The sequence below is a fragment of the Berghia stephanieae genome, chromosome 1 (genome assembly GCF_034508935.2).
Source record: "Berghia stephanieae isolate SIO BIC M18660-M18661 chromosome 1, UCSD_Bste_1.3, whole genome shotgun sequence".
NCBI classification, from domain to species: Eukaryota; Metazoa; Mollusca; class Gastropoda; order Nudibranchia; family Aeolidiidae; genus Berghia; species Berghia stephanieae.
In genome coordinates, this window is record NC_088360.1 from 44106138 (window position 1) to 44130798 (window position 24661).

Below are 24661 nucleotides of genomic sequence, written 5' to 3' on the forward strand. Positions count from 1 at the left end.
GCCCAACACTAGGTAATACGAGTGACAAGGAAGGAAGGTGTTTCCTTTCTTTTCCCAAATGTCATCATGTGAAATTACGCTCTTTGTTGTCGAATTCTGTTTAACAGGGAACAAGTTAGCATACTGTTCTTTACTCTTTACAATATGAAGCGAGGATTTGTTCAAATTTTATTCAGAAATTCGATGAACAAGGGCATTGCTGCAATCTGACTGATGATCTGAATCTGCTGACCGTGACCGTACTGACACTGATACTGTAGGTTGTGCTATCATCCATCATGGAGCTCAAGACTTTTATAATGAAAGTAAGTCGTTCATTTTCTTTAGAAGGGAGACCTTCCAAAACTTCCTCGTGCTACGGGAAACAACCCAAATATTCCCTCAACTAACCCTAAGAAGAGGTAGTTTGATATTAAAAAAAAAAAAAAATACCCCATTAATAATGAAGTTTTTTTTTTTACATTGACAGATAGGCCTAAAAAAAAATCCATTTAATATGATACCAGTAGCTATTTTTACAGTCCCGTAAAGATGGTTCTCCTATTTTTATATTTAAATGACGTCGCTTATCTATTATAAAAAATAAAAAAAAAGCAAGAAAGACTGGATAAAAATGAAAGCCAATGGGAGAACGATTGCTCAAGGCAAGATTCAAAATATGCTAAATGAATTGATATTAATTGTTTATGCCCCACAAGAGGACAAGTCAGAGTGAGGACGAGAAATAAAGCCTTTATGATACGCTAAATCAAACAGTACAGGAGACTCAAAAGCATGATGCACCTATAATGGATGGTGACCTAAACGCAAAGGTTGGACGAGATAATGACGTTAAAAATAGCCCCAAGAACCATCTTTACTGGACTGTAAAATTAGCCACTGCGTTTCCAAAAAGGTCAAAGTCTGTGACTGAGAATTCCCCCACTGAACAACCTCTCGATACGGCGACTACTGATTTAAACAGAACTTTAGCATAGAGAAAAGAGGGTTGGTCACTGGTGGCCAAAATTAAACATACTGCGCTGCCTTCAATCTTGATGAAATTTTACATAGATATAGATAAACGAATTATCTAGAGGCATTTTCTTCAATTTTTTGCTATCTCAATTTTGAAAAAAAAAAATACAAAAGTTTTAAAATGACGTAATTTCTATCTAATTATAATTTTTAACATAATGTACCAACATCGATTTCTATCACATTAAAAGAAAGCTTGATCTTTGCTCTTCAAATGATTCAAGAACCGTTCAGATACTGTGAAAAATAATGCAACAGTGATTATGTGAAATTGTGTTATTCAAATTTTAACACAAAATCGCGCTTCACTTTTCCAATGGCTAATCGGCACTGTTTACAGGCTGGAATCAGACTACCTACTAAGAGAAAAAAAAATGCTTGTCTAACCCTAATAGAAAAACAAACACCCTAGCACCTTTACTAAGGTACTTTAGTAAAATATTCATATTGGATTGAGCTCAATGTAACCTAGACCCAGTATGGCGTTATAAAGTGCTTTTCAACATGATTCTAATGATACCAAAATTGTGAAAATCCGATAAGCAGAAGAAAAGTTAAGTTAGTTTAAAGGCTGAAAAATGGTCTTCTATTTGCCGTTACCTTATTGGGCTGGTGGTAGACACAGCATGTTATGCGACGGTGAACATAGGATGGTAAACATCGCTCGTTATGCTGTGGGAAAGAAACGGTAGTAGGTGCAGCGTAAAATGCTGTCACCCACCTGTCGAGTTGATAAACGCAGCGTGTTATGGGGAACAAAAGATGGTAGCTACAGCATAGATAGGGAGAGTGTAAAACGTTACGAAGTTTTCCGATGGACGCTATAAATCCATTTTCCGTTTAGCATCCAGATTTTAGTTGTTTGTGGCTCAGTTATGTTTCTAGATTATGAGCCAAAATGTTTTTTTAAAAATCCTCACAAACGCAGCATGCTTCCAATTAACCAACTACTACCAGTGATGATAATCTTCCGTGGAATTCCGGGATTTTCTTTGCAATGTTCCGCTGTTTCTGCAGTGTCAAACATTTTTCTATGAAAAGCAATCAGGTGGCTCCACGGCAGAACGATGAGAAAATGACCATCATGTCTTGTCTCAAATTTTGACATCTGTGCTCATTTGCATGAATTTAGGTGACACTCGCATTTTTATGATGTCAGCCTAGACAGCGTGGTACCAAATGTCAAAAGTGACACAAGGCCATTGGTGTCCTTGGATGAATAGATGTTGGGTAGGGATTGGAAAGAAAAAAAAATAGAAAATCAATTCATAATTCTCTCTCTCTCTCTCTCTCTCTCTCCTTTCACTCTCTCTATCCTTTCTCTCCCTCTCTCTCTCTCTCTCTCTCTCTCTCTCTCTCTCTCTCTCTCTCTCCCTCTCTCTCTCTCTTTCTCTTTCTCTCTCTCTCTCTCTCTCTCTCTCTCTCTCTCTCTCTATCACCTTTCACTCTCTCTATCTTACCCATATATTTCTCTCAACCTCTCTTCTTTCTTCATGTTATGTTTTTAGAAGTCATCTTGTCATAGAAAAATAGGTAAAATATTACAATAAGCAATGGTGGTGATTGACTCGAAAATCAATTGTTCAAATTATTATTAATTTACTATGTTTCCTTTGTTAAGATAGACTATGTTTGTAAGCTGTTAGATATTCATGAGTCTAATTTATAAACTGCATAACCACTTGGTTGCAGTAACCAAGGTATTGTATTGTGCTTTGTAAAGTTAAAAACAAATATATTCTAACCTTTTCATCTCTTGATGTAGATAGCCCTATGATTAATATTGTGGAGCCTCTAAAATTATTTTCTGGAAAGGACAATTCATTATATTTACAAAAGAAGTATATTATAATAATGTTAAGTAACTATCATATTGTATATTGTAATTACTGCATTTCAGCTTGAGTTGGCCCAGTGGACCAATACATTTTCCTCCTTTTTGACAAACTGCCATTATTATCATTGATTCATTTCTAATAATGTCTTAAAAAAGTGGGCAAAGGAAAAGGATGATCACATTTCCTCAATTTCTTATCAAATTAAGGAGAGAGAGGCCTCTTTGAAATCATTGAAATTGTAAGGTTTCAAGGACCCTAAATAGTTGTGTTTGATTATTTGTATAGACATGTTTAGTGTTTATAAAGTATCACGCTTGGCCTTCTTGAGTTAGTGATTATGATTCATAATAGAACAATGTGTCAACATTTTAAACATTAATATTCTGCCCATTCAAGACACTTATGGAATCATTTAAGGAGATCAGGAGAATAATAAAAGCTGTTGACATAAACAACTAAAGCTATCAAAGGATTTAAAGGTAATTTAATGATTGGGAAACCCGATTGGTCTTTAGGTAGCGGTCTTTAAAATATTTTAAAGATTTGACTGGGGACCCTGTGTTTGATATTTTTACATCTATCTCATACTGATTTTTTAATTTACAATGCCATACTGAATTCCATTTTCGTGAAGTGAAAGGTCTGTTTGATCAAATGCATAGCAAGTTGTCTCCATGATATTGAGTCATCTTGTGGTTTCAGAATTACATTAATTTTGATCCCAAATTTGTGACATCATCAAATCGAGAATGACAACTTGAAAAAGTAGGTTTTGAAATAAATAGAGGTATTCTCATTTTAAAAATTTATTTCATTATTGTCATGATTGACAATGTGTTTATATCCTAGTAAACTGAGACTTTTAGATATACATATCCACTGTCAAAAGTCACATTCACATGAATTGATAATAAATTCTTTTCTTTTCTATTTTTCAAAAAATAGAATGTTCCTCAGGACAAGGAACAGATTAGGGACTTTGTTGAAGGTACACTCAATGATGTTAATGTTGAAAACATAGAGTACGCAGGAGATGCTGCATTGGTAACTCTGAAAGAAAGTATAGGTAAGTTCTTTGTTTATTTGTTCTGTTTTTATTTTGTTGAGAGAACATGTTTGGGATATATACTCATGATCATAAATTTGTAGACACATTTTAAATTATTTTTATTTTCTCATTAATTAACTGAGCCTTTTGAAATTTCACAGAGTTGTGAATAGCATTCACACGTCTAATCACTTTTGTTTTTGTCCATAACTTTGTTCACGATGATGTCCATGTGCTGTTTTCAGACTTTTGTATGTCACTGTCATCAGGTAGTGTATAAAATTAAAATGATTGTATCCATTTTTACATTAATAAATTTCGAAGCCGATAAACAATTTGAAATATGTGATTAATAATTTCATGTTATGCCACGTTTAGCTTAAGAAGAATCAGCCAGTGACATATGTTCATTCCTAAGATGTTTAATGCACCAGATGGACTGCCCACGGTTTCAGGTGGCGCTTTCAAGCCATGCAGTTAGTACAGGATTGACTAGGAACTGAAAGGCCACAAATCCATACTCATTGTGAGGATCACTTTATATGTAAGCAGCACCTAAGAAATTGATTTCGAAACTGCACAAAATTTTTCCGGATGCCAAGTAAACAGAAACATAGACACAGCATTGTTGCCAGATGACTGTAAAGGTCTCCTCATTTAAGACAAAATCATCGCCGTATTTGCCGTAGGTTCAGGATTACTGGCACTGGACAGTGAATCAGTGGTCACTGGCCCTGTTCATTGATAAATCTTGGTCTGTTGTTGATAGATATGATAGTAGAATACTATTTTACAGAAGAAGAAATGAACGATTTGTGCAGTCATTTGTTCTTTAATCAACAAACAGTGGCCAAGTCACGATAAGAGGCGTAAGCAGGGACTATCGAACACCACTTGTCTCCCCTCCCACTCCTCCCCTAAAAAAAAAGAAAAAGAAAAAAAAAACCCAGGAAATCTAACAGGGGAAAGTTGCACCAGATAATTTGTACATGCATATGTCCAAAACCTTTACGTTTCAGCATGACAGTGCCCCTTCTAACAGGATTATTATCACAAGAGACTTGTTTGGTCAGCAATAAAGTTGATGTCATTAAACCTTAGCATGTTTAAGACCTAAACCCTATTGAACATATTTGGGACGTTATCGTTTGGAAACTTTGTGGTATGGATCCAAGCCCTAAAAACAATTCAACTATTCAAAACTCTCAGAAATGAGTAGGAGAACATCCGTCAACTTTAACTGACGACACTGGTAGGATTTATGCAAAGGAATGATGCATTGCAGTGATTAACACGACACCAGATATTGTCTATCACAAATTTCATAAATAGCCATATCTTTGTGTCAAGTTTCTAACAAATAAATGGTGTTAGAATGCCATTCATGTTTGGAAGTTTCATTTTGTTTCTTCCCTTTTCCTACTAACTTTTTAATAATGGTCCTTGTTCCAGCTAAATCTGTTTTATGACTATTGAATCACCCACCAAATTAAAGATAATTGGTATTTAATAAGTTCCATCAGGTTTTGTTTGCATCTTTGGAGTTGGTGACAGTTTAAATCAAACCAAAACAGGTGTATACAAACTTTTGATCACCAGTGTATATCAGTATATGAAGTGATAATGTTAGTATTATAATAAGCTTTCAAGTAGATATTATTTTCACCTCTTAAAATACAACTGCAATGATATCTTAAGATATTGAGTCTAATAATTATTGATATATATATATATATATATATATATATATATATATATATATATATATATATATATATATATATATATATATAATATATATATATATATATATATATATATGTATATATGCATATGTTTACATTTGTATGTATACTTATATATTATATAAATGTGTGTATGCATATACATATATATTACATAATCTTGGTGGCAATCTTTGAATTCGCGATATTATTATGTTAAAAGAAATATTGTTTTACAATTGCTTGTCGACACAGTTTCTGAAATTATAATTTTGTGCATATATTTTTTGGGAAGTTTAGCATCTTCTCTATTTCTATGATTTGATAAGATTCTTAATAAAAACTCTTTAAGTATTTATGCAAATGTAGGGTGATGCAACTTCAGTACATGTGGTCCTAAATGTAAACACTTTTGAAGTGCTGGGATTTCATTAAATTTTAAATTGAATTAAATCTCCCTTTTTCCTATCATTTGTTCAATGTTTTAAAGAGATATTATTTAGTGAATAAAACTCCCCCAGATATTAGGGCATTTGTATACTGCAATACCCACTAAACATGCTCAAAGCGCTTTGCAAGGGGTTCATAGCCAACAGCAACACTTAACAATAGGGGATAAAAAAACTTACACCTTAACTAGCTGTTGATATACAGAGGCTTTGCGTCCCTGATGGATCCAAGTTACTGATTGTGTTAATGTTTTGACTTTAAACAAACCAGACCAAGTTTGTAAGTTAATTGCAAACTGAGACTTGAGCAGAGAAAATAAGACATGAACAACAAAATAATGAAGAGAAAAGAAAAATGGAAGATGAATTTGTGATAGAAACAGCAAGACTTACCTCCTCTGTAGCAAACATTGGCATATTTTCAAATCACAGATTCTAAGATCTGTTAATTTAAAAGTTGATCTTTTTAACTAGTTATTGCCTTTTGAGTGACTTGCATAAACTAATCAGTGGGTAAGATATGTGTGGTCACGCTATTAATCAACTCTCGTAACTTAAATTGCTTTACAGATTTTCATCTGTTGTAACTGCAAATTTCATAAATAGTTTTAACCCTCTTAAAGCCCAGCCCAAAAATTACAGTGCTCTCAAACTGTAAGTTAAAATTCAGATTTGTTTTGAATTTGACACAGGTTTGCAAAACACTTTCTATCAAAACTACCAACAACTATGCAGTTTTGTAAAGATTGTTTCACAACATATAAGTTGAGAATATCATTCTATCGTTTAATTCAGATATAAAAGTCGTGGATTTGCCATTAACTGACAAAGAAAATGTAAAAAATCAATAGCAATTTTCCTGTTTTTAGCAGAACAAAAAAATAATTCGACATTGGTTGTACATAATAACATTGTGATTTTCAGTTAATTTCATCACATGTGACATTTTGCTCTTTGTGAGGCAAGCCAGGTGTACATTCTTATACCTGTCATTGACGCACAGAGCATGACGTAGACATGGTTATGCGCTATTTAATGGCTATATTATTATTATTATTATTATTATTATTATTATTATTATTATTATTATTATTATTATTATTATTATTATTATTATTATTATTATTATTATTATTATTATTGTTATTATTATTATTATTATTTTTATTGTTATTATTATTATTATTATTATTATTATTATTATTATTATATTATTATTATTATTATTATTATTATTATTATTATTATTATTATTATTATTATTATAATATTATTATTATTATTATTATTATTATTATTATTATTATTATTTAGAGGATCACTGAAATTCATCTTCAAGTCTTAGATATCTATTACTTGTGGGTCTTGTGGAGTGTTTGTATCACTGATTTTCATTACTGCATTGTTAAATGGTTGATTGACCCTTTCATTGATAAATCCATAGCAAATGTTGGCAGGGAAGTGTTGACAATGTCAGATCACAGGAACAAGGCTTTTTGGTAATGTTCAGATTCAGTATCATTTGATGCACCATGTTTTCAAGGACTCTCAATAATTCAATAACCACAATGTCTGCAAGTAAGATATTTCATCATTATCGTCATTGGCGTCATTGTCATTATCGTCATCATCATCATCATCATCCAAGCTCTTATATGACAAAAAGTTTCGTGCAAATGAGATTTAACTCGCATATTTTAATTATATATTTTTTTTAGAATACTGCATTAGATTAATATTGTTTCTTTCTTTCCTTCTTTTTATTTCTTTTTATTTTGGTCTTATAGATTTCGGTGAGGCTGAACAGAAACTTCAAGGTCAAGAAGATTGCCTTGATGACAAAGTTGGTCCTCTGAAAATTCTAGATCCGGAGCTAAAAAATGATAAAATTGTTGTGGACAATTTAGACCTTGGATATTTATCACTTGAATTCCTCAAATTGTACATAGACAGCACATTTAACGATGGCTACAACGTTGTCACGGATTGCAAGCATATCCCAGAAATCAGATGGACTATACTGACTTTATCTGACCTTAATGGTAATTAAACTTTTTCAAAACAGTAATCTACTGCTGCTACAAAAGAATAGAGAATTTTTTTTAGAATTTTGGGCGACATCTTAGACTGAGGGTTGTAACTAAGTTCAAAATATCCTTAAAATTAATACTTGTAATGAGCCAATAATGAAATAATTGTGTGTGAATATCTTATAATTATTTGCAAGCTTTTGAGGTCCCACTTTTTTTCTTTTTAGATTAATTGTTATCCTTAAGTGTTTATGAGGGAAAGGGGGGGGGGGTGGTTAGTAGAGTGATGTCCCCTGTTGTGTGGATCCTGTGTCTGGCACCTTTCACACACACTTGTACAGGTCTTTAGCAAATAAGTACATGTCATATTCGATACATTGATTGTTTATATTTAAATCGTGGCTATGTATTCTGGTGGGTTGGCACTTGCTTAAGGATCAATAAGTCCTGGTTTGGAGCCTTGCACAACGCATAGTTTTTCTTTTTCTTTTTTTTTTTTTTTTGGCTTTTGTAAGGACAATTGAACTCTAGATCTGCTATCTTTTGACTGCCGAGCTGTAATAGAAAGAGAAAATCATTCCTCTTTCTACGACCAGAGGACAAATGACCGTGATTGTGTATCAGTCTGTAGCAAACTTCATTGGTATATATTGTCTTTTTTAGCAACTAGGTATGGTCTTCGGATCTCTCATGGTGGGCAGATATGTCAGAGAGAGAGAGAGAGAGAGAGAGAGAGAGAGAGAGAGAGAGAGAGAGAGTGTGTGTGTGTGTGTGTGCATAGTGCCTTGCTTTGATAGATGATTTTTTTCTTCCTTGTAGATCATCTCTATCTTATTTACGATTATAGTAATTAGTTTTGAATATTTAGAATTTTGTAAACATTTGAGTATATCCTTCATAGCTGTATCCTTTGCTTGTGCCAGAATGGAACTTTTAGGTAGTGTCAAAATAGGCAAATCGTTGGATTGCTGATGGAATGTTTTGAACCAATACCCTTTATCTTTATTTCTTTGATGCTTATAACTTCAAATCTACGAATTCTTCTCTATCATCTTCTTTTTTACTGGCTCTGAAATGACCAAATAGTGTTGCAAGTGACTTAGAGCCCCTAAAAATTAAACTAAACTGACCTTTTTACTTGGTGCTTTGTCATCAATTGTATCATATGCTACACACATAGATGAACTGCTACTGGATTCTACTTATTTTTATTACTTTAAAAAAAAATCGTCCCATTTATTTTATTTTGTCTTAGGCCCCTGTGAACCAAGATTTTTGTGAGCTTTGAACTTATAACTTATCCAATAATTTTGTGTACCACACTTTAAAAAAAAATCTTAATTGGGATCAGGTCGGCTTAGACAAGGCACATTTATTTATAAGTTTTGCCTTTTACAATCTATTTCTTTTCAATTTGAACCTGTCTTCTTGTCTTAAGGATTGCTCTTGGACCTAATTCTGTTTATTTTTGGCTGGTCTAATTGTCTTGCCTTTTCTTGTGTATGAGTTCAACCAATTTCTAGATCTAAATTTCTTGATGTTGAAAATACTTATATCAGTGGTGTAAGTGCCTTGAAGCCCTTAAACAAAATAGTTAAAAATAACCTTTCTTTTCCAAGGCACTGTCAATGTTTATCAAATTGTCACTACGAGCACATTTTCATAACAATTTAATTTGGTAATCGGTTACGTGTCCTGTGAAATTCTTTGAATATTATAGCATGGAGTTTGCGTGAGCATTTATGTGTGTATTTGTGTGTGTGTGTGTGTGTGGGGGGGGGGGTCTAGATTTTTTTCCAAGTAGATGTAGCATGATCGTACAGTTTGGCAGAATAGTCTCTCTCTCTCTCTCTCTCTCTCTCTCTCTCTCTCTCTCTCTCTCTCTCTCTCTCTCTCTCCCTCTCTCTCTCTCTCTCTCTCTCTCTCTCTCTGTGTGCCTTATCCATATTTATCTCTCAACCACCCTTCTACTCTGATGTTATGTTAAAGAAACCATTTGGTGTAGACAGCACGAGTGATCAACTTAGTTAACTCTTGGTGGGGTTCCTGATCTCCCATAGTGGCAGGGAGGTACTTGCTGTTTCTTCTATCCCCCAGTATCTGTTTTCCAATTGCTTTCTGTCTTTGTCTTGGAATGAGATTACTTAGTTTTGTCCTGACTCTGGCTGGAGTCCTTTGCTGGGAGGGAAACAGTCGATTGTATAGTTATAGTTTTGAGAGATGATAATTTTTTCCTTGTAAATCATCTCTCTGTTGTGTACTGTTATTATTATTGTTTTTTTAGTTGTTTTTTTTAGCATATGATTTGTAAACATTTGAGTGTATTCCTCTTAGTCAGATCTTGTGCTGGTGTATGGGCGAGACCTTAGGGTGATCTCAAATTGAGTACACGGATAGTGTGCTCTTGGAATCTACATTTGTTCCCTATTTTAACTAATTCCTCTTTGTCTTACTTTTTCCTTAAGTTCTTTTAATTGTACCTCTAGAATGTTTTTATTATCCAATTGCCTTCCTTTTTACTGTCGCTAACATGACCTAAATGTGTTGCAGGAGCCGTAAAACCCTTAAAAACAAAACAAACAAACAAGTTAACTCTGTTTACCTTTGTTAGACAGGCTATGTTTACCAATTTATTACAGATTTACGAGTCTTACCCATAATTCCTTGATGTAGGTAGTATAAGTCTTATTGTAGGTCTTTACAATTGTTTCAAGGAAAGGGCAATTCATAAATGTTTACAAAAGTAAGATATGTCTCTAATGAGATCAGGGTTTGTTCTGTGACTACTGTGTAATTGTAAAAACTATAGGTTGCAGTGATGATTGTCTTCGGCGGAATTCTGGGATTTTAGGATTTTCTCCGCTGATTTTGCTGTGTCAAACATTTTCCTCTTATAACGCTCAGGTCAAGTGGTGGATCTGTGTCATACTTGTATCATACTTTGACACCTGTGCTCAGTTGCATGAATTTAGGTGACACTCCCATTTTAATGGTCTAGACAAACTGGTGCCAGGTGTCAAAAGTGAGACAAGTCAATTGATGGTTGAAAAGGGAGGGGGTAAATAAGTCTAGATTTTATCTGTGAGTAGGCCAAGAGTGGAATTACAGTTATAGATCCGTTTTAAAAGCCATCAATTAAACTACTCTTTCTCTCTCTCTCTCTCTCTCTCTCTCTCTCTCTCTCTCTCTCTCTCTCTCTCTCTCTCTCTCTCTCTCTCTTTCTCTCTCTCTTTCTCTCTCTCTCTCTCTCTCTCTCTCTCTTTCTCTTTCTCTCTCTCTCTCTCTCTCTCTCTCTCTCTCTCTCTCTCTCTCTCTCTCTCTCTCTCTCACTCTCTCACACACACACTCTCTCTCACGCTCTCTCTTCCTATTTGTTTTTCACTCTTTCTTTGTCCCCCTCTCTCTTTCTGATTATCTCTTTCTGTCTTTCCCTTATCCATATATCTCTCTCAACCATTCTTCTATCAATCTTCATATTAACTTTATGAAGGTCATCTGGTTATAGGGAGATGATATTAATCTGTTACAATTACAAGGGGTGCTCAACTTAGTTAACTCTTTTTACCTTTGTTTTTACAATGTTTTACAATTTTAATTTATTAAAGATACTTGAGTCTAATTGGTAAGATCCGTAATAATTGGGCTACAATAACAAAGATAAAACAAATGAAAACAAATAGTTTTAGGCCTTTTTACCAAAAGTTAAATTTAAATCTCTTGAATAGAAGTATTTTAAAAAATCGTTATAAGGAAAGGACAATTCATTAAAAATTTACATAAATTAAGTTGTATCTCTATTACTAAGAATAGATGTACAATAGAAGTGGTAATCTGATAGACGAAACTATGATATTTTATGTTATGATTTTGTTTGAGTTTGACCGATGGACCGATATATTTTCCTCTTTTTTGACAAATTGCCATTAGAATCACTGAGGTTGGGTCAGACAATAAAAACAGTTTAGGACCAATTGCATTATATATTAATAGGTAAGGAAAAGAGTTTCTATAATGGGATACAAATAATATGGTGTGGTGAATACTTGCATAGCTTATAAATCCAGTAAAAACTATAAAGAGAAATATTGTTACCCTTATTTAAAAAAACTGCTTATTGTGGCTCAAAAGCAGGGTGGAGTCCTTTGACTTTCCTTTGTTTTCTTTTTGTCTCACTTAGTTAACGATTGTTTTTTTTTTCATTTTCTTAATTAAAAATAATTCCTTTGTCACGTTTTTCTGGTAATAAATTCTTGGTTTATATATAATCTTGTTTACCTATCCCAAAACAAGCCTCTTTACTAGGGCTGATATCCTAAAAGTGTCACAAGCACCGTTTAACTCACATAAGTCAACCAGCACACAAATAATGCTGCACTTATTTATTGTTGTACAAGTTTGACATCACTGAAGAGTGAATGGTCTACCAATAATACATAAACCAACTGAAATATGCAATCGCCACTATAATTAGAGATTTGTTTTATTGATTTATTCTTACAATAACAATTAAAAATCCATCAACTTCAAACAAAAGATGCTTTTTTGGAAACAATCGAGATGCGTTAATAAATAAAACAAAAAGCAATTATATGTCTTGGCAATTGAATACCTTATTCACAACAATTCTGTATTATTTGCATTTTTCATTTTTTTTCTCTTTCAGTGGTTGCCCGTGTTTTGGAAAACCAAGACCACATACCTCTTCCTTCAGTGAAATACCACATCCAGGTAAAGCCTTTTTACCAAAAATTCCATTCTCTTTTGATGGCAAATTTGGTTCTAGAGATGATACCACCAGAGAGTTATATGGAAGGGAGAGACAACAATGAAGAAAGAGATGAGGTTGAATATGATACAAAGGCAAGAAAAACAGATGGCAAAGAGGATTCTACAAATTCTGTTACATTTCAAAAAGAAACTCTGTCCATGCAGAGATCGACATATAAATTATTAAAGGACCAACTCAAACAAATGGATTTTCAGAAAGAATATGATAAATGTAAGGAGGAGTTAACTATTCAAAGTACAGACGCTGCTCAAAGTAAAGGTGAAGTTATTGACTTATTGCGCAAGATTACTGTCAGTACCAAAGACTTGACTGGAAAAGATATTGAATTTTTAAAAAAATCACAAGTGAAAGATATAATCCAGAATAACTTAAGTGGCAAGGAAAATTCTATATTTGAAATTGATGATAATTCACTGACTATTTCATCCTTTGGAAATAGTGTTGAGATTTTGGATGATTTGACCAAAGCAGTCATATTTACTAAGGAAATTCCACTGCCAAAAGGATTTCCAATAGAGAAGGTAAGAGAATGCATAAATAACTTCAGTAGTCATTTGTTCGTGCGGGATTTTGAAGATGGAACAATCACACTAACTGGAATACTTGAGGATGTAACCATTGCATCTGAAGATTTGGACAAAATGATAGAGAATTGTAAATGCTTAACAAAAACATATAAGATCACTGGTACAGAGGCAATGTTTATCAACAAGTTTGCGATGAATGATCTAAGATCAATTTGTCAAGGTGCAGAAATTACAGAAAATGTAGAATGTGATGAAGAAATTTCTTTTAAGTATAGTTGCCCAAAGTCTCAAATGAATGACTTAACTAAGAAACTGAACATTTTTGAAAAAAACATTAAAAAATATCCGGTGGACTTAAGTGACTTGAACAAAGAAGAACTTGTTTTAGTGGGAAGAAATTCGAAAATGGACAAAGAACATTTTATTGATCATTTTCAGAAGGTTCATCATTGTTGTATTGTTCTAGATGGTTTAAAAAACACTGAGTTTTTTGGTGCATCTGCTTCTTTGAAGAGTGTTGAAAAGGAAACACCTGGTGCTGTTGCAAGTGGAAAGACACCCAGATCAAGAGTGCCAGCATTTCATGAAAGAAAAAAAAGGGTTATACGTCTTTCCTCTTGCAAGCTTCAAATCAAACCATTTAGGGAAATCACCAAGGAAAAAACAGAACTTTTAGTGTGCGGCATTGATGGTAGTTTAAATCTGAAGAAGACCAGAGTTAGTGAGACTTTTTTGAAACTTGACAATAGTCTACAAAACCAAATTTCTGGATACAGCTTCTCTACAAATGGAGTTTATGTTGACCAGAGACAGATACCAAAGACAAAATGCAAAGGGATTGCATTTGTCATTCTTCAAGGCTGGAAACAAGACACTTCAGATCAAAAACTGAAGGCAGCTGTCATTGAAGTCTTAGAGACTGCCAATAAAATGGGAATAAGTTCTATATCTTTTCCACCCCTTGGTGTTGGTCGGGCTTTCAGATTTCCAGCTCATGAAGCATGTCAGGCAGTGATCACTGCAATTGACTCTTTCTGGAATGCGAATCCTGGAAGCTCTCCTATTACACTGATTAACTGCCTTACACCAGACAAAGGACTTTACGATGAAATGAATAAAACAGTTGATAGTGTTTTTAGTAAGGACATGATGGACCAAAGCGTTAGTCATGGCATTAATGCACCCAGTAGCCATGGTGGTGATGATGGTGACGATGATGATGATGATGATGATGGTGATGATGATGATGATGATGATGATGATAAGAAAGAGGTAGAATATGAAACGCTAGAACTACAAATGGAGACATCTCCATTATCTCTCATCATTGTTCACAATGGAAGTAAAGATATTGTTTCAAAGTTTAAAGATGAGTTAAGGAAGTCCTGGCTTCATGAAGAATGTTTTCAATTAGACAAATCGATTTGTTGGTCACCGAAACATACCAATGAAGTTATTCAACATGCCAAAGCTCTAGGGGTGTATGTAAGGATAGAAAATGACCCTTCAACAAAACATATGAATTTTAAGATAAAAGGCAATAAAAATGACGTGGTCAAATTAAGGCAATTCATAGAAATGAAAGCAACTATCGCCAAACAGTCAAAGAAAGTGCTCGTCTCATCCACCACTCCCAAAAGAGGGACCATTGACTTTATCAAATATGCTGCAGACTGTGATGATAGCAATCCCACATATTGGAAGAAAAGTAGTGGACAAGGAAGTAAAAAGGGTTTTGTTCTTACCTCTGTGGATGATAAAACTCAGAAGGCGATTTCAGATATTTTTGATTATTGTTGGGATCCAGCACAAGTCGGTCGTGGTCATGATGCTGCTAATATTCCTGCAAATACCAGGGTTAAAGTAATCAAGGTTCAACGATTGGAAAACAATTTGCTTTTTACAAAGTACTCCATGAAGAGAAGAGCAATTTTCAAGGAAATGGCAGATAGAATGCAATTATGCACAAGTATTGATAAAATAAATGGAAGCAAAGGGTGCGCAAGGACAATGGAAACATTACCAAAATATATGAAAAAAGAGATGTATCATGAGATTAATGAATTGTACTTATTTCATGGAACAAAATCTGACACTATACAATCCATCTGTGACCAAGGAATGGATAGTCGATTGAGTAGTCCAAGTGCCATGTTTGGACAAGGGGTGTACCTGGCTGATAGCTCTACCAAATCTGATCAATATACAGGTATGTGTTTTTCTATCTTCTTAATTATTAAGTGATTATTCTGAATAACAATGCAATATAGTTTGTGGAAGATGATATTTATAATGGCTCATTATTTTCGTACATTATGTTTCCAAAGGGGGGGGGGGGGGGGGTTATTTTAACTGATCTTAAGACATTATAACTCTCTTGGATCTTTCTTCTATTCTTGCTTGAACCAGTCTTCTTTTCCTTACCTTTTTTTGGGGGGTTGGAGGGTTGGCGTCTTTGCCGTTTGTGCTGATATGAACTAAAAAAATCAAAGCCTTTGTCTCTCGATCCTGTCCATTTAAAAACTTATTTATCTTTCGAGTTTCCTTTTCTATGAAAAAATCAACCATTTTTAGCATTATGACTTGATTGCCAATTGGGCATCTTTATTGTCAAATTCCAAAAAATTGCTGTTTTATGAAGTGTCTGACGTGGAAAAATCGAGTTTGGCATTTTGACATTCTTTCGACCATTTAAATAATTCTAATCACTTAAATGTTTGTAATTTTACTAGTAAAAAGCCCGCAATTTCGCGGGGAAATAACTATTTTCATTCGATATTGTACCCACCATCATTTAATGAGGGCAGATTGGTAAACAACGGTGTCTGTGGAACTTGGTACATCCTCTGTTGATTTTTCTGTGTGGCCCAACATGAAGTGTAAGCCACTATAGCCTCTAACCTGTGACACAGCAACATACAGTATCATACAGTTGTCTGTCCGTGTGTGAAAACAGGTTGTGGTAAGAAAATCAACTGCGAAGATAAACCTGAAGTAGCAGACATGAGCAGAGTTGAAAGACGATCCTGGGGAGGCTTTCCGAAAGCTCCTACAAAGGGAAACAACTCAAATAATATTCCCTCAACTAACCCCAAGAAAAAATAAAACCTATTACCTTTAACTAACCCTAGTAGGAAAAACAAACACCTAGCATCTTTGCTAAGACTTATGGCTAACCCTAATAGAAAAAAAAACGGGCTTCTTTATTATGACAAATTGAATAAATAAATACATGACAAAAGATCAACGGTGAAAATACAAATTGAAAGAATACTGGGGATGTAGGAGCTTTCGGAATGCCTCCCAAAAACACCCTCGGACTGCTTTGCACTAGCTTTCAATACTTCACAAATCAAAATGGCGGCTGAATCAAAACAATAGTCAAATTAGGAAATTTTAAACTTTCACAAATCTATCAAGGTTTGTTCTAGAGTTTTTAGAATGCTTCTATATGATAACAAATTGAATAAATAAACGCCTGACAAAAGATCAACGGTGAAAATACAAATTTAAAGAATACTGGGGATGTAGGAGCTTTCAGAATGTCTCCCCGATCCTGGGATCGAGAACTTACATTACAGTACAGTACTCTGGTGATCACGTTTCGATTGTTGATTGGTAAAATTGCGAGTTTGCCCATACTTCAAAACTAAGTAATATACACTGACCTAACTTACATGAAAGAAAATGGGTGTCTTGACCACTTTAATCCTGAGGTCAAATTAAAATCTGAAGCAGACGTGAACAATATCAAGTATTCCATCATAATCATAATAATATGTCTACTTTTGGTTTGTTCGGGCTAGAAGCTAGACAGCTTGACAGTTTGCTGATAACGTTTAACTAAATACTTTCCCAGGGCAATAATTATCACATTGATGACATAAAAATGATAGTAATATTAGCAGTAATATTAGTTAATGTTGTTAATCGGTGAAACTTATGTAAAATGTCTGTAAATCCGAATACCTTAATGTGATCAAGTGAATAATATTATGATTGCCACGATTTGCTGAAAAAAGCCAATCGGACAGCTCTTCACTCAGGAATTTCTGTACTTGATGTTTATACTGGACAGATGGAGTTGAGGGTGTGGCCATAAGTTAAATCTGGGTATTATTCACCCGAAACCATCACATTGAAAGCATCAAAGGGGCGATAATAATACTTGATGTCATAAATAGATGAAAACTGAAAACTTAGTGTAGATCTGAAATCCTTAAAGTAATTAAGTGAATACATTATTTTGAATGCAACGTTTTGTGTAAAAACGCCAAACTGACAACTTTTTACAGTGTCGAAATTAGTTGTTTTTGAGAGTGTTAGTGTTGTCGGTACATATTTTATGATATCTGTTTGACTCAATGAACTTTCAAACTGACTTTAAATTATGAAAGGAAATCAAGCTATTTGTTTATCTATACATTTCTAATTTTCAAATCTTTGAGTAGAGTTGTGCGCCATATAATTTTTTTTATAGACTCAAATTGCACAATGTTCTCCACAAGGCTATATTTTTTAAAGAAAGGATAACTCATTTATTTATGCAGTGAAAACAACCAACCATTTTCATCACCATTAGACATCCGATGGGCTTTGATAGCAGCAGGCAATTTTTTTTACAATAAACAGTGAAACATTTGATCACTCATCATCATCATCATCATTCCCTTTTTCACCCTGGGTCAGGGAATAGGCCACAGACAAACAGTTTCCATTCTCTATCCTGAGCTAACTTTTTTTTTATCTCTTTCCATGTCTTATCACTTCTCTGTCCTTCATAAACTCTTTCATTGCAGAAACTCTTCGATCGCCCAAGCTAAAAAAAAGGATTTGATCTGTCCGTCTGTTTCTGTAACGGTTTGAGTTTTACGGAAAGAGTGTTAACCCTTCGACAACCCCCAATCTGGAGGACCAGGTGACTCAAAAAAGGGGGAGTCACACACCATTAGTCGCCTCTTACGACACGCTGGCTTGGCGTTGGGCTATTCTTGTACTCTCTCAGTTGAGGGGCCCCGGACACCACACGGTGGTGTGATCACTCAATTTCACAGTAATGTTTAACACAAAGAAGAACTTTGTGTCTACCAAAAGAAAAAATCTTTACATAACTACTGTAATGCATTAGTTTACTACAAGTATGTCCGATCACTCCCATACTATGATCAGGGCCTTTACACTTGTAAAAGAAAAGAATTTAGGCACTTGGAATGTTTATGTTCAATATGTGTGTGGTCAAAGATTATATTTATTTGAGGAAACTATTCTTCATTGTGTTAACATTCCATTTCATATTATGAAAAACAAAACAATATTTGTCTATGATTTACATTGAGGTGTAATTAAAAAGTTATTTATAACTAATCTGTTATCTGCATTTGATTTTTCTTTTGCTAAATTTTTAGACTCAAGAGATAATAGAGTTGCTCATGGAACTGAGCTAACCATGATTTTGGCAAGAGTATCATTGGGTGAAGTATTTCTTTGTGACGATAAGCATGAAAGCGTCCAGTCCAGGACATGTGAGTAGATGTTTTTGGCCCATCTTTCATTGTAGTGAAAACAATTACTGTAAATGTCTATATAGTTATGCTAGAATTTTATGATGCATCCCATCTTCGTGAATATCAGCCATTGATAATTTATCTGTAAGACAGTGTTCCTCCGCATTGAAGACAGACCAATCATGAATTTCTAAATGACACATTTCCCGACAAATGGATTGAGAGAGATGGACTGGATTGTTTGGCTGCCTGGGCTACCAGATATTTCTCCATATGACTTTTTCCTATGGGGCTACATCAGATACATAGCTTGTTCAGTTCCCATACCAGATGTTGGCACACTTACCATGAAATATAAGAGCTATTATTGAATCCATCACATCGCAAAAGCTACAAAACACACAGAAAGAACTAGAAAATACAATGTAACCTCTGAATATATATAATGACTACACCTGAACAGCGACATTGACCATTGGTCCCAATTTTTTTGCTATATGTTATATATAATAAAAATCCCAAAATAGCGACATGCATTTTAGTAAAACCCCTGTTTAGCGACATCGTGATTAATACCCGACCATTGTCATCTAATACTCTTAACCCTATTTTTATCCTAATTTTCATCTTCCTATTCGATATTCATATCCCATGGGGTGGTTTTACACCCCTACTCCATGATAAGAAAAAATGTGAGTTACCCTATTCCTATCTCATGGGGTGGTTTTACACCCCAACGCTGATGTAGTAAAATATGAAAAGAACTTTTTCCACTACTGCTACTACTACTACTACTACTACTACTACTACTACTACTACTACTACTACTACTACTACTACTACTACTACTACTACTACTACTACTACTACTACTACTACTACTACTACTACTACTACTACTACTACTACTACTACTACTACTACTACTACTACTATTATTACTAATACTACTAATATTATTACAACTACACATTATTATTACCACCAATATTACTACAACCACCACGTCATCACTACCCCTCTTAAGATTACCACCATGAAATCCCCATCACAAGCACTACTACTACAACGACTACCACTAAATCACCATCACTACCACTACAGCACCACCACCACTTCATCATCACTTACTACCACTACTTTTACAAACACCACCACACCATCACCATATCATCATCACTACCACTACTAGTAAAACTACCTCATCCACATCATCACTTACAACCGCCACTGCATATCATCACTACCACAACTACAACCAATACCACAACATCATCATCACTACCACTACTATTACAACCACAACCACAACATCATCACTACTACCATTACTACTACAATCACCGCCACATCATTATTACCGCCCCCACTACAATCACTATCATTACGTTTTAGAGCTTTAATTAATTTGTAAAAAGGGCTTTTTTGGAATGATATGTAACGCATGTTTACATATCATATAGGCCCAAATGGATAAGGTTTTGTGTGTGGAAATTCCTGTGAGCCAAATTTCAAGTTAGCATCTCTGTATTATATTTCATTTGTGTTTTGTACATATAATATCAAAATAGGTTTATGAAATTATTGTCTATTTATTGTTTATATTATAGGCATTTTATCTAGTTACCTCATTTTTTATCTATACATAGGATGGGGTGTAAAATAACCCCTTTGGATTTGAATAGGTGTAGTCTCATATTTACCCTTTGAACGGTAAGGGAGAATTGTGACCACAAAATAGCATTTATATCAGTATAATAAATTTTTGCGTTATATAGGTATAAAATCTCTGATACCCTATTCCTATCCGATGGGGTGTAAAACCACCCCATTACAATAAAGAGAAAATAAAATAAAATATTCCTATTTGAATCCTGTGGGGTGATTTTACACCCCATCGGATAGGAATAGGGTATCAGAGATTTTATACCTATATAACGCAAAAATTTATTATACTGATATAAATGCTATTTTGTGGTCACAATTCTCATATAAGGATTGACGATTACATAAAATTTCAACTTTCTAGCTCAAAAATTAAAAAAAAAAGTTATTGGTGAAAAACATAGGGCTGGGGTGTAAAACCACCCCAAGGAGTGAAATAGGGTTAAACCAGTAAAAAACGTTTTTTTTTTTTGCTCCCTATGAGATCACTTTGTTACCGACCAAACAGAACTCATATCTACTACAATGCGTGGAATCAGTGTTAGTTCATATGAAACCACAGCAAAAGAAGTTTATCAGAGGATGGAATTCTCAAAGGTCCATTAACCTTCCCTGTTAGCTACCTGTCTGAGGTCAATGGAAGTTAACTGATATCAGGCAATGCCATGTCCAATGGTTCAGTATTATCATATTGGCATTTGATTTTCTTGATTTATTCTTAGTTTTGTTAAATGGCGTTCGAGCACTGTTTACGATCAAAACAATTACTATATACATTGGAGAATGAAAGCGTATCTGGTATACCTTCTATAAACAGGAGAAATACACATTCTAACATTGTTGGGACATGTCTTCTCTCAGGCACTGGTCTGCACATCGCACTGTTATGTATTCACTGGTCTCACCACATCCCCTTTTTCCGCCATCTTGAAAATCCTGGAAAGTGAAACCCCTGGATAACGACATCACCTGGGACCAGAAAATTATGTCGTTATCCAGGAGTTGCACTGTAGGTTGAATTAGCTTGTAGGTAGCATTAATGGTAAACAAAATGTAAAGCACTTATATATTCATAATGTCCATGTTTAAAGTATATTGACAATAAAATTTATCTGATAAAGACGTTATTAAACAGGGAAAGACTTTATGGACACCCTGTATATTCACCATATCTGCACTCTTCTGTACTCATATAATTTATTAAACTCGTTTTACAATGATTCAGTTTTTTCAAGAAGATATGTAAAACAAATTTAATAATACATTTAATCACCTGGTGAGTGCCCTCTTTTTACGTATTCTCGCACTCGTACATTATCCATCACCACATATAGGTACTCATTCACACCTATGTTGAGTTGGGTAGTGATTGTAAAATCCTGACTGAAGGACACAATGCAGGGGCTATAGTTTTATGATCATTGTCACCCATTCAATCATTCAAATACAACATTGCAAATCAGGCTGTATTGTGTTTACTGTTCCATGATAAAGAGTTAGAGAATTTTAGAAAAAAATTGTAAAGTGCTGAGTTCACAGTGTTATGTTTGGATGTGCACTTTATAAATACACAATCTTTTTAAAAATTACTTTTTTCATTTTTAATAATTTTTGAAACAATTGTAAACAAAAAAAAAAAAGAAATAAAAAAAAGAAGAAAAAAAAAGAAGAAAATATAGAAATTACATCTTGATTCAACGATAATTAGAAATAAAGGGATTTAAAAAATTGCTAACTTTGGTTTCGGTTTGATTCATAAAAATGGAAATCTCTTAGGATGAAACAAAGAAATGAAGTGAGTAGAGAAATGCTGGAAGATATTAGAGAATAAAAACTTTGACAGCAATCAGGAGTTGAACCCAGGACCCCGACTGCTTCACTCACTTTTCTGAATTAATATTTGAGGCTTACCCAATATCTCATTCGTCTCCGTGTTATATGTTTGTGTTGAGAATTTAGCTAGTTCATAGCTTTAACTACTAGCTCACCAATAAACTTGTGTGGTGTTTCTGTGTTGACCTCATGATCTCAAGAAGTCACGAAAAGGACTCAAGATAGTTACTTCATTTGAAACCCCTTTTTTGAGTGGTGGATAGCGTCATTTGTGGAGCATCCCTCCTGTAGCTAGGCAGAGGTGTCATAACAGTTGGGTCAGGGTTCATTTCCCATTAAACGTATTTATCCTCTTTCGTTCTCTGGTACTTATTTACTCACTTCATTTCTTGTTCTTAGCATGAAATGGAAATTTTATAAAGTAACAAGTAGCACAATTATAATAAATTTATCAAATTTATATATTTTACTATTTCAGCTGAAAAGTTGAAGAGACCACCATGTACAAAGTGTTTGAAAGATCTTTGCACGTGTGCTGCGCCTCTCTTTCATTCAGTTTTGGGAGATGGGAAATGGATTTTCAGAGAGTTTGTTGTATATGACAATCATCAGTGCTATCCTGAGTATCTCATTACGTATAAAAGGTATTAAATAATATTGACCCCTTCTTCCCCCCCCCCCCCACCCTTTATATGTGTTACATGTTCATCTAGAGAGCTTCAGGGACTGCCTGGGATAGTAAAAATACTAACAAAGGTGAAAATGGAAGGCTCTGGATGGAAACAGTACAAGAAATAGACAACCCTTTGTCAGCAAAACAATAAACAAAGGAACGTTGAAAACAAATAATGATTTTTGCAAAACTGCAATTTTTACAATTTTTTGAAATTTTGGTAAAAGAGTACAAAAACATACAATTTTAACACGAAGTGGCAAGAGTATTCAGTACAAAGTCAATCATGATATATACTCAATTCTTCTTGGCTGTATCCTCAACATACATGCCTTTGTGTTTTTTTTACTTCTTAAAGCTGTACTACATGTCGCTCACTCATCAAATTTGGATTGGTTACTCTTCTGAGCATGATATTAGATAAATTAACGCAGTTTTATTGCAACCTTTTGCGGTGGATCTACACATTTTATATACAAGCTGAGTCTTAAGTCTGTGACCAAATCTTGACCTCGGTAAAACTGCCTAACAGAGGACTGTCTTGATAACAGAAGCAATATAAAAAACCTTGGTATTGATCGATTCCAAGTTGATATTGGTATCGCTCGATTCAACTTGTAGTCTAATGTCTGAATCTTTTGTACCATAAACCAATCATATTTGTGTTGTAATCCAGGAGATAATGTTATGTTTAAATCAAATGCTAAAATTGAATATTGTGTACAATGAATTGCTAGAAAATATTTTCTGCTCAATTTAAATTAGATCAAGGGCTGCCCCCATGAATAATAAAAAAAAAGGTTGAGTGGATAGGGGGAGGGGGGGGGGGGATGGGGGGCTTGAAAGAGGCTTGAAAGACTTCTGTGTTATATTGATCTTAACCTGATTTATTTCTTTACCAGTGTTTGACTTTCATGTGAAAAAAAAACAAAACAACATAATTGTTATTAAGTTCATTGCGACTGACATTGCTTTATATAGATTCACTTAAAGTTCACAATGATTGTATGTAATGATAATGCATTGATTTTAAAGGATATGATTGAATGGGACACGATTAAATGTACAATATTCTCTGCTAATTTTAAATTAAGTGAATGTTTGTCATTATTTTAAGTTTTGGACCATGACATCTTTATTTTTTTGCTGACTGCATTGAGGATTGTGATATTATTTTGATTTGAATTGTAATAATTTATGATTATGAGCTGTCCATATGATGCAGTGTTTTAAAAAATTGTTATGTGCATTTATAATTGCCAATATGATGAAAAGGGGTGGGGCTGGCATGAACATATTTGCAGGTTTGATAACTGGACACAATCATGGGCTCATTTTAACGTTTTAATGGAAAACATTTTGCATCGGTTTGAGAGTATTTCCATTACAACAATGATCCCATAATAATTTGGGTTATCAGACCTGCTAATAAGTTCACGTCGGGTGGGGCCATTTTGACCTCACGTTGAGAGCTATTAACTCCTTGTTTCCTTGGGATTTTCCCGATTTTAGATTTGGATGATAATAGATAAGATATAAGCAATTAAAGTAATCATGTAATGTG

The 24661-nt window shown here is 34.1% G+C and overlaps 1 protein-coding gene across 1 annotated transcript; it reads left to right on the forward strand.

Annotated features, from left to right (window-relative positions):
• On the forward strand, positions 1-24661 carry LOC144975501 (uncharacterized). The gene is made up of 6 exons (XM_078919661.1): positions 1-305; positions 3801-3921; positions 7864-8118; positions 12770-15631; positions 18828-18944; positions 22903-24661. The coding sequence occupies exons 1-6, from the start codon at positions 279-281 to the stop codon at positions 23073-23075; spliced, it is 3555 nt and encodes a 1184-aa protein (XP_078775787.1). The 5' UTR covers positions 1-278; the 3' UTR covers positions 23076-24661.